Source organism: Coccinella septempunctata, chromosome 9 (assembly GCF_907165205.1).
Source record: "Coccinella septempunctata chromosome 9, icCocSept1.1, whole genome shotgun sequence".
Classification (NCBI taxonomy): Eukaryota; Metazoa; Arthropoda; class Insecta; order Coleoptera; family Coccinellidae; genus Coccinella; species Coccinella septempunctata.
In genome coordinates, this window is record NC_058197.1 from 8564222 (window position 1) to 8576080 (window position 11859).

The 11859-nt window shown below is 38.1% G+C and overlaps 1 protein-coding gene across 1 annotated transcript; it reads right to left on the reverse strand.

Moving 5' to 3' along the window:
- Positions 1–8435: 8435 nt before the first annotated feature.
- Positions 8436–11683, reverse strand: LOC123319823 (protein pxr-1-like). The gene is made up of 4 exons (XM_044906779.1): positions 10478–11683; positions 10299–10421; positions 8991–10241; positions 8436–8885 (listed from the first exon to the last, which is right to left on the reverse strand). Exons 1-4 carry the CDS (start codon positions 10542–10544, stop codon positions 8500–8502), a joined length of 1827 nt encoding a protein of 608 aa, XP_044762714.1. The 5' UTR covers positions 10545–11683; the 3' UTR covers positions 8436–8499.
- Between the last annotated feature and the right edge of the window lie 176 nt (positions 11684–11859).

Sequence of the window (11859 nt, forward strand, 5' to 3'; positions counted from 1 at the left end):
TTCCCATATAATTTGACAAGTTCGATGGATTTTTCTAGGTTATATCCGTCAAAACCACAGAATATCAATAGTTTTTTGTGTTGTTTCTATGGTTAATATAATTTTGCGAAAAATGTTTGGATGGAAATAAAACTGAACTAAATATTATTTATCAATCTTCCAATTTATAGGGTACTCTAACGATTTGTCAAAATCAGCTGACCGTTCGTTACCGTGGGGCACACAAAGCTTTTTATTATCACTGTGAAGAGGCATTTCTGAAAAAGTTTTAGTCTAATCACTTTAATCTAACGTTGGAAACAACATTTATTCCAAAAACATGCACAAAACACAATACTCGACTGAAACAGCATGCGAATCAATGGAGGGAAAAGCTTGTGTGCCCCACGGCAACGAACGCTTAGCTGGATTTTGACAAACCGTTAGAGTTCCCTATTAAAACTGAAAGATTTTAAGGTTAGGTTGGTTACTCTTTGGTTTAGGTTTGTAGTGGACTGCTTTTTTTTTCAATATTGACATAACCACTGCCCTCTAGTGGATTTTATCAAAGACCACCAGTAAGAAATGAAATGTTAGAGAAGGTTTTCTGTACTAGCTGTTGAATTAAAAGGGGAGATGGCGCAAGCGTTAAGAACCCTCTGGAAGACGCTCTTTTTCAAGTAGGTACTTGAGATCGAAAAGCCAAGAAATTCCTAATGAAGAAGGGATTCATTAAGCGTCCTTTCTTGAAACGAGTTAAACCGGTTTTTCCTGTTAGTTAGTTTTTTTCTGGAGTGAATTTTTGAGTAAGACAAAGCTTGTTTTTTTTTTATTTTGTTCAGTGAATCCCATACGTAAGTTACCACTCATTTCATTATTACCGTTTCTTATTTTATTAATTTGAAGGTTTTATTGCGAATATGCGGTTTTGGGTACTTGATGCATCATATTAGTTTTCATTGTTAAAGTATTTCGTTAATTCCTCGAGGGCCAATACCGTCCCCGTCCCTATTTTATGTGCTTCCCCCACAATATAACACATTTTCTTTATTGTAGATAATAACGTACTTTCTGAGTTTTTCTTTCTTTGAACACGTCATAGGGACGCCAGACGCCATTTTGTACGCTACCCCTTTTTGCTTCCAATTCTATTCCATTTATGATTTGAGGGCTAGTTATTATAATAAACTTGTTTCATGGTGGATGCGCTTGTGTTATATAATATTCATAATATTAATTTCTTAATTTCTACCTATTTTTTGTGCTCATTTTATGAATACTTGTAAATGTCACTGAAGCGTCCCCAAGCCAAGCCAATGATTCGATTACTTAGGTACGACCAACAGGGTAAATACTGTAATTGCATTAAGGACCCTTAATTATCATTTTTCCTTTTCTTTTATTCTCTTCACTGGTGGAGTTGGTCAATACAGGACATATTTGAACGTGATAGCCAGGAGCGGAAATAATTCATATTTGTGTTACGGGACAAACATACAACTTTTGTGGATTTTGCCCTTCCTAGTATCCTGCAGGCCGGGTACCCTTGTACCTGCGTCGATTTCTGAGGCCGGATGCCCTTGCAGCTGCGTCTCTCTCCCCTGAGGCCGGGTACCGTTGTAACTGCGTCTCTAACCCTTTTAGGCCGGGTACCCTTGTACCTGCGTCGATTTCTGAGGCCGGATGCCCTTGCAGCTGCGTCTCTCTCCCCTGAGGCCGGGTACCATTGTAACTGCGTCTCCAACCCTTTAGGCTGGATGCCCTTGCATCTGAGTCTAATCCTTCCAACAACCCCCTGACTGAACCCTACCCAATTCAGAACTGTTGTATGCTGAACGTAACTCATCTCACTGAAGTATCGGTTAAGAGTCATCATTAAGGAGCTGATAGCTGTAGATGTAACTGATTCCACCAAGTGTGCATTTCACATGAGATTTTCTCTCGCCAGTTGAACCTGTTGCCGTAGCTACGTAAAATCATACTGTTCTAAGGGGAGGTTTTCTCGCAGCTCTTTTTCCTCCCCTCTGCTGCGCCCTAGAGCTATGACATTGGAAATCGTCTCCAATGAAACCCGAAATAAACGTTTCTTATTTGGGTTTAAATGTGTTGTTTTCTTTCGAATCTCCCAACCTCCCGTCAATTTTTCTATTAGTAATCAGGGTAAGTACTTTGGGTTGCCTACGTAATGTGGAGTCCTACCACAACCAGACGATCACGATCTTTGGCCATAGAGTAGTAAGGTGTCTTTAAAGTGCTGTCATTCGTAAGTATCTTCGAAGTAAAAAGAATTCTACAAGCATCACTGACCAGCGCAAGGTAATTTAAGGCCAGGACAGTACAGAGTGGTGCCGTGACCAGGATCCTTGTAATGAAAGTAGAAAGTGGAGGTTGAGAGACTCAATAGATATTTTAATTGTTGGTTCTTTTTTTTTTTCTTGCATTCTCAACATTTTGAACTTTGTTTAAATTATTTAACTGCCGTTAACCCCTTTATTGTACAGATTCATTCGCAAGATGGAAGATGCTAACTTAGACCAGAGTGGGCTAGCGACTAGGGGCGAAGTGATAGCCATTGTGGAGGAAGTCCAGCGACAACGTGAACTTCAGAACCAGCACACCCAGGTTCTTCAATCTCTAGCTGGCGAGCTGCGAACGATCCGAGAACTTCTGACGCCTACAGCTTCAGACACTTCGGAATCTCCTTCGCCTGTCTTGGACAGAGCTGTGGGTGCACCACCCATTCTGAGGACCTACCCTACGGAATCACGGGCGACTTGTGGTCATGACAACCCTGGTGCTGTCCCCCAACCCCTGGGACCATCCTTGAGTGCTAGCGTGGCAGAGTGGCAGGAGGCGACGCTGTCTTTAATAGCGAAGTGCAGCGCTTCCAATTCTGAGGCTCCTACTTATCGGAATGCTGTTCGGGATCATCCAGCGAGGTTCTTGAAGGCGTTAGAGGATCACTTCAGCTTGACTCATACTCCGAAGTCAGAACATCTTAACCTTGCCAAATCCAGGTTACACGGTTCTGCCAAAGACTGGTGGAATTCCACTCCGATGGTTGGGCCACCTATGACGATTTCAAACGGGAGTTCTTAGCTGCTTTCTGGTCTGTGGATCAACAACATGAAGAACGACGGCGCCTAGGCATGATGAAGTACCAAGCTACACAGGACGGAGACATGGCGATCCACTTTCTCCGCCAAGTCAATTGTTATCGTTTGTTCTCGCCACCTTTGTCACAGGGCACGATCAAAGAGTAACCAGTTGGTTACTCTTTGGCACGATGCTGCGAGAAATAATGCAACAGTACAATGCATCGGTTCAGTCACTGTGGGCCTCATTGGACAACCCAACGCTGGCTAACACTATAGCATTTTTGGAAAGGCAGGACAACATCATAAAGTAAAAGCGATAAAAACTTACAAATATAACCCCTTTACATCATCCCTGTCGAATGAATGCTTTTGCTTGTTCTACTGACTTATGGCCATTTGATATCTAACATTAACAATCTGTATATTAACCCAGCACGATAACTATTTCGAAGCTTACACAATGTAGGGGCGTAGTTATATTAGATGTACAAATATTCCGTTGCTAGCAACAAACATTGAGTAGGATAGTAAATATCTATGATAGAGTAGACATCAGTAGATCAGTAGTATAGTATTTTTCTATGCCTTTCTCAATATGAAAGCTTACTAGAAACTAGGAGAGTCAGGATAACCAAGTCTTGAGGCACAGCACTTTGGAACAAGGGACTAACCTGCTGGACTTCTAAACCAATTCATAGGGTGGATTACGTACTCAATGACAGCAACAGTGTCGCAGACGCTCTTCGTAGATGCCATGGTGATTTAGGTTCAAACTGTACCAAGGGAGTATGATCTGGTCGCCTACCTTATTGCGGCTAAGCTAAACTTTTTCAACAATAGCTCACCCCATGATTCTGAGTTTTGCCGAATTTAAACTTTTTTTCTCTCCATTAGAGAACCCTGAGGACATCTGTGACACTTAATGACGTCGTTATCCATTCTCTGGACAGTAGGGATGCTGCCATTTCTGGAACACCAGAAATGTGGAATCAACTCTTTTCGTCCAGACCCAACAGAAGTACCTTAACTGTGACAGATGAACCTACTTCGATATTCGTAAGCCGTCAGCATCGTAGATAGAGGAAGGGGAAGATAACGTAAACAACAAGCAAAGTGTGTCCAACATCTCTATGTTTTTGTTGACATTTACTGTGCACCTACTCCATGTTTGTTTACGTTTACCCCAATATTTGAATGTTTATTATCGTATTTGTGTTCGATTTAATAGTGTTTCGTGCGTTTTAAGACTTGAGTATCAAGAATTTCGGTGTTAACATGCCAGGAAATTGTGTAATTTGTGGAAAATATGCCGAAAAAGATAAATTCGGATTGGGGTAAACGTAAACAAAAACAAGTTGATGTTGGACACAGAAAGCTCTCCTTCGTAGCTGCGCAATGCGGTATCTTCTCTTTCCTCTATCTACGGTCAGCATCCAGGATGGCCAAGGAGTATGCAGTCATGGTGTGGCCAGCGACAAATGCTACCACTGACCGAAGAATTGGGAATACTGATCCAGATAAGGTATAGATGTTGAAGCTCCAACTCTCCTCGCATGGTGCTCCTCGAGTCGAACCTTCAAAGGGGCGACTGTAGTGGACTGCTTTTTTTTTCAATATTGACATAACCACTGCCCTCTAGTGGATTTTATCAAAGACCACCAGTAAGAAATGAAATGTTAGAGAAGGTTTTCTGTACTAGCTGTTGAATTAAAAGGGGAGATGGCGCAAGCGTTAAGAACCCTCTGGAAGACGCTCTTTTTCAAGTAGGTACTTGAGATCGAAAAGCCAAGAAATTCCTAATGAAGAAGGGATTCATTAAGCGTCCTTTCTTGAAACGAGTTAAACCGGTTTTTCCTGTTAGTTAGTTTTTTTCTGGAGTGAATTTTTGAGTAAGACAAAGCTTGTTTTTTTTTTTATTTTGTTCAGTGAATCCCATACGTAAGTTACCACTCATTTCATTATTACCGTTTCTTATTTTATTAATTTGAAGGTTTTATTGCGAATATGCGGTTTTGGGTACTTGATGCATCATATTAGTTTTCATTGTTAAAGTATTTCGTTAATTCCTCGAGGGCCAATACCGTCCCCGTCCCTATTTTATGTGCTTCCCCCACAATATAACACATTTTCTTTATTGTAGATAATAACGTACTTTCTGAGTTTTTCTTTCTTTGAACACGTCATAGGGACGCCAGACGCCATTTTGTACGCTACCCCTTTTTGCTTCCAATTCTATTCCATTTATGATTTGAGGGCTAGTTATTATAATAAACTTGTTTCATGGTGGATGCGCTTGTGTTATATAATATTCATAATATTAATTTCTTAATTTCTACCTATTTTTTGTGCTCATTTTATGAATACTTGTAAATGTCACTGAAGCGTCCCCAAGCCAAGCCAATGATTCGATTACTTAGGTACGACCAACAGGGTAAATACTGTAATTGCATTAAGGACCCTTAATTATCATTTTTCCTTTTCTTTTATTCTCTTCACTGGTGGAGTTGGTCAATACAGGACATATTTGAACGTGATAGCCAGGAGCGGAAATAATTCATATTTGTGTTACGGGACAAACATACAACTTTTGTGGATTTTGCCCTTCCTAGTATCCTGCAGGCCGGGTACCCTTGTACCTGCGTCGATTTCTGAGGCCGGATGCCCTTGCAGCTGCGTCTCTCTCCCCTGAGGCCGGGTACCGTTGTAACTGCGTCTCTAACCCTTTTAGGCCGGGTACCCTTGTACCTGCGTCGATTTCTGAGGCCGGATGCCCTTGCAGCTGCGTCTCTCTCCCCTGAGGCCGGGTACCATTGTAACTGCGTCTCCAACCCTTTAGGCTGGATGCCCTTGCATCTGAGTCTAATCCTTCCAACAACCCCCTGACTGAACCCTACCCAATTCAGAACTGTTGTATGCTGAACGTAACTCATCTCACTGAAGTATCGGTTAAGAGTCATCATTAAGGAGCTGATAGCTGTAGATGTAACTGATTCCACCAAGTGTGCATTTCACATGAGATTTTCTCTCGCCAGTTGAACCTGTTGCCGTAGCTACGTAAAATCATACTGTTCTAAGGGGAGGTTTTCTCGCAGCTCTTTTTCCTCCCCTCTGCTGCGCCCTAGAGCTATGACATTGGAAATCGTCTCCAATGAAACCCGAAATAAACGTTTCTTATTTGGGTTTAAATGTGTTGTTTTCTTTCGAATCTCCCAACCTCCCGTCAATTTTTCTATTAGTAATCAGGGTAAGTACTTTGGGTTGCCTACGTAATGTGGAGTCCTACCACAACCAGACGATCACGATCTTTGGCCATAGAGTAGTAAGGTGTCTTTAAAGTGCTGTCATTCGTAAGTATCTTCGAAGTAAAAAGAATTCTACAAGCATCACTGACCAGCGCAAGGTAATTTAAGGCCAGGACAGTACAGGTTAGGACAAATTTTTTAATTTTTTCAATTTTAACGATATAATTTTGCGAAAAATGTGCGAACTGAAATAAAACTGAATAATTTCAAGGTTAGGTTAGGTTAGATTGAGTTAGGACAGTGAAAAAATAATTTCTCACATGAAAATTTGATATAATTTTGCGAAAAATGTGCGAACTGAAATAAAACTGAATAATTTCAAGGTTAGGTTAGGTTAGATTGAGTTAGGACAGTGAAAAAATAATTTCTCACATGAAAATTCGATATAATTTTGCGAAAAATGTGCGAACTGAAATAAAACTGAATAATTTCAAGGTTAGGTTAGGTTAGATTGAGTTAGGACAGTGAAAAAATAATTTCTCACATGAAAATTCGATATAATTTTGCGAAAAATGTGCGAACTGAAATAAAACTGAATAATTTCAAGGTTAGGTTAGGTTAGATTGAGTTAGGACAGTGAAAAAATAATTTCTCACACGAAAATTCAATTTGCAGATATGCTTTGTAGGAATATTATGATATCTCACGCTTTTGGATGAAATTTTGAGAATCATGAACTAAAACTTTCAAATTTACAGTTTGCTAAGATATAAATTCGTATCAATTGATTTTCTTTCACCTACTGCAGCAAAAAAAATTGTCAATAAAATCGGAGGTGAACCTTCATGTCTTAGAATGACTTGATTTTCTTTCCATTATTTGAAATTCGAATTTCCTAAAATTTGAATTATAGAAAGCATAGAAACAACACAAAAAACTATTGATATTCTGTGGTTTTGACGGATATAACCTAGAAAATTCCATCGAACTTGTCAAAATATATGGGAAAAATGCAATTTTCAAAAATTAATATCTCCTAAACTACGAGCTTGCCGGAGTTGAGACTAGTACCAAACGATTTCTTATTAAAAACTGCATCTATGAAAAAATTACGAACAAAATCGATCACTGTCCGTAAAGTTCTACCTTTTTGCCTTTACAACACCTCCACAATTTTATTTTGACGTCTATCTGACAGCTGGTTGAAGTTTCAGTCCTGAAGTTGACAGTTTCAGAATGAGAAGTAGACGTGGCAACGTCGGTACGGGTATGAGCATTTAGCTCCTCGTCTATTTTTGGTGGCCCTGACGATGGCATAGGACGATGATAGACGATTGGCTAGCTCATTCAGATCGTAGATATTCGTATCGGCGGGTGGTATAAATCTGAATTAATTCTTATCTGATATTGACTTTCACTAGTTATCGTTAACACCCCAGATAACACGGATAACACTAACTTGTTTTCGACTAGAAGCGACCAGGGTAGGTTTGCTATGTTCCCCTCTAAAGAATAGTTGTCGCTCGATATACCTCGAGGAAACGTCTTTGGAATAGTTTATCCAAAATCGACTTATTAGTACATATTAGTGCTCTGTGGCTGCCACAAGCATTCCCATTGTTTATCCAGTGAATTCTAAAAGATGGAAGGGCCTCTTAACGTACCGAACTACGAGGAAAAGTGTGTCTAATTGAGAGAGAAGATGTAGGGCAACCCATCTCTTTCTAAATTCTAGCAGTCGTCTCCTTGAACGTTCCGGGTTGTTGGTTGGCATCGTTGGTTGAGTTATGTGGTACTGATCCACGGATGTCCAAATAAAAACATGTTTCAGTATCCGTGGAGCTGATCAAAGATTATTGGCGTTGCAAAATTACAGTGACTATATACCCCCCGTATATAGTCACTGTATGCAAAATAAGATTGCAGCGCCACGATGAGCAGTTACGGAACTATAGTATGGCTGTATGACAGACAAGGTAGTTATTGTTTTTATAACCTTAAAAGCTAATAATCCCTAATCGTTTTTCGAGTTTGAGTTCTGATCCGTGTTTTGTTGATTAAAAGTAGTGGTAAGGCGGAGATAAAAGAAACCACTGGGTCCATAAGAAAAAAATACTGGAAAATTTATACATTTATTTACAGTGCCAAATTGTACTTTTTCAAAATAAAACAATAAATAACTATGTACAGGAGGTTTTCAGATTTTCACCATATCCCCTAATATCGTGCATGTTCGTGTTTCTAAACCCCAACACGATGTCGCCCTTGATAAGATGTCTGTACGAACTCTTTGGGTTCGTACTGTTAGCTTTCTTCATCCAAGGTGGCATTCTACCGAAATTTGCGTACTTGAATTTCAACTTCACTTCACCACTCGGTAAAATTTCGTTCTCACCTGCCGGATCACCAACTTCGCAACTTTTGCTCAATGTATCAATGTTTTCTTTTGCTTCGTCCTGAAGTGAATGAAGATCTTCAAAATTTTTAAATTTTTTCGTCACAGGTGTAACAGCAATATCTATTTCTGACTCAGATTTTCTCTTCTTTCCTTTTTTTGGATGAACAACTGTAATAGTAATATGGAATTAATTTATAATACCAATAATCGTAAGCCATAAACTTAAGCAAATGTAGAAAAAAATTAAATATATACTGATAACCTGTAACTTACTTTCATCAACAATAGTATCATCTGCACCATCGCTTTCGTCTCGACTTGTTTTAATTTTTTTATTTTTTACTTGGGGGCTATTATTTTCAACTTCAATATTGTTGTCAGGTTCAACTGAACCTATTACTTTATTTTTACTTTTATTCTTATTTTTCTTTTTTTCATCATCAAGACTAACACTCTCATTACCCTCTGTGACAAAAGACACAAATGAAGGTTTAAGATTTTTTTCCTTTTTCTTTTTTTTCCGTATCACTTCATCATTATTCACATCGGAGATACCTGATCCATTAGTTTTCATTTTTTTAATTGTTTTTGTGTCCTCATCTTCATCAATACTTCCTGCATCACTTTTTTTCTTACGTTTTTTATCCATTTTTGAGACATCTTCATTCAATTGTTCTTTTATATCACTGCCTTGAACTCCTCCGCTGACAAAAGTCATAAATGAAGGCTGTTTTTTATTATTATCAGAATTAAAACCGAATCCAAAAACTGATTTTTTGGAATTGGATGATTTATCCTCAACATTTTTATCCCCATTATATTTGGTGATTCCAAACTTCAATGGCACTTTTTCGACAATAGTCTCCGTTGCTTTTACGAAGGATGAATAATCAGTTTTACGATCACTTTCATCCCCATTATAACGGTCATATCCTAAACCAAAACAAGGTTTTCGGAAATTATCAACATGATCCTTCTTTCCTTTTTTTTTATCTCTTTTATTGCAATTTTCTGACACATCCTCTTCTCCTACACTTTCTTCTTTTTGAGTAAACCCAAAACCAAAATTTGTTCTCCCTGAATCCGATTCTGAATCGTCATTCTTTGAACTTCCTACAGGCATACTTTTCTTGAAAGTTGGTAATTTATTCTTGAAATAATCCAGCATATTCCCACCATTAAGTGTGACAACACCAAAACTCTTATCTGCTTGGTTTCCCTTTTCGTTGAAGTTTTCCTCCTTAATACTTTGAGACTTTGATGATAAGTCTTCCAAACTTTTTTTGCCAAAGATATTGGCTAAATCTTTCTCACTGTATCTAGATAAATCTTTGCCTCTGGTAAATTTATGATAGTGTACTCTGGCTTTCGATACTTGGGACTTTTTTTCCAAAGATTCAACTTTCAGTTCCTTGCTATTTTCAGCTCCTTTACAGCCTTTAGGACCAACCAATGTATTTAGCAACTCCGTAAAATTAGATTCATGTTCTGTCCACTGATCATCTCTGTCTTTAAAACCCATGCCTGATAAATAAAAAAAAATGGATAAGAACCGAAGAATGCAGAAGTATAATTACTTACCTTGTGTATCATTTTTATATGCAACTCTTATATGCTCGGTCATACCATCTTCCTTGGCACCTAGGCCTTTTCCAGTACTCCAACCCATTTTCTCCATTAATTTTTGCCCAAATTTGTTGGAATCTGGAAGACAACAAACATTATAAAAGCTTTACAACAATTTCATTAGAATTGATTACTTTCGCTCCAATCTTTTCCTCTTGGATTTAACGACCATTTTTGTTTCCTTTTGCGTTCAGACATCATTTTGGTACACAAAATTTTTCAATTTAAGTATAACATTAATTCAATTCCAACTCGAAGGCATACAATCTTTCCCTCAAAAAACGAGGTTTCGATAAGTGAGGTTAGCAAAACCAAACCTAAGACAGTGACACTTGTCCATAGAAATAATCTTTTCTTTTTTTCTCGATAGGTTTCTAACAAAGATATTATGTATGTGTGTAATATCTTTGGTTTCTAACGATTGCGGTACTCAAATCGAAAAGATATATTATGTTTTGATTTGGACCTTCTATAAATAATAAAACTTGTGTATCTTTGCTGTAATAGTATAGGTTATTAGATCTCCGGAGAAGTAGAGACTGTGGATAGATAGTGCTGCCACCAGGCCTACCTCATGGCTGCTACAAGTTTTGTTTAACATTTACTACCATACCATAGTTGAAAAATAGTTTTCATTACATATTATGAATTAGTCATTGATTCTCAAGAATTTTTTCGTGACCCCAAAATATTAGCTTCTTCAAAATCAGTCTCTTGAATTGTGATTGTTTTAAAAAAATCCTCCTTATGTTTCAATATGAATTTATTCGGACCTATTGAAACTTGACGTTCATATTTGAATCTATTGATTGCATTGCGCCTGAAGTAGGGTTAATACATAAATAATATCAAAAGCGTTGTGTACAACGAGATCCAACACGTGGTTATAATATAAGAATAATTCAGCTGCACTGTTTAGAACCCTATCTCGGAAATCTCGCGTTTTTAACAGATGGAAGAACTAATTTGCGGCTATTTTTACACAGGCAGCCAATAACAGCCATATATCATCATATTCCAAAAAAAGTAGCCATAAATTGATATCACAAAAATCCGTGTAAGCAATGAACGTATAAATAAATCAAAATATTACCTGCTTACAGCTCACACCTGTCTGCGAGGTACCTATGGATTTTAGGATTCTTTACATGTATTGTTATGCTGTGGATGATATTTTATTTAAAAACGAAGTGAACGAAATATTGATTTGCATTAATTTAATTAAAATTACTTGGGACTACTTTCGACAGGCTGAGGTGTTATCCGTGTATTCTCCTGTCCATAAACTTATGTAAAAATGTGTGTTTGACTAAATACGTAATGAACGTAGTGATTTTGCAGCGGGATCTCGTACTATCAATAAAATCTTCAAAATGAGGTATCTCTCATCACTATTCAAAATCAATGGGTTGATGCACGTGTACATTCTCGAGCGCGGTGGCGTTTATCTTATTTTGAAGCTAATAATTCAAGAATAACGGAAAAAATATAATTTGACACTTTAAGGAAGCCGAAA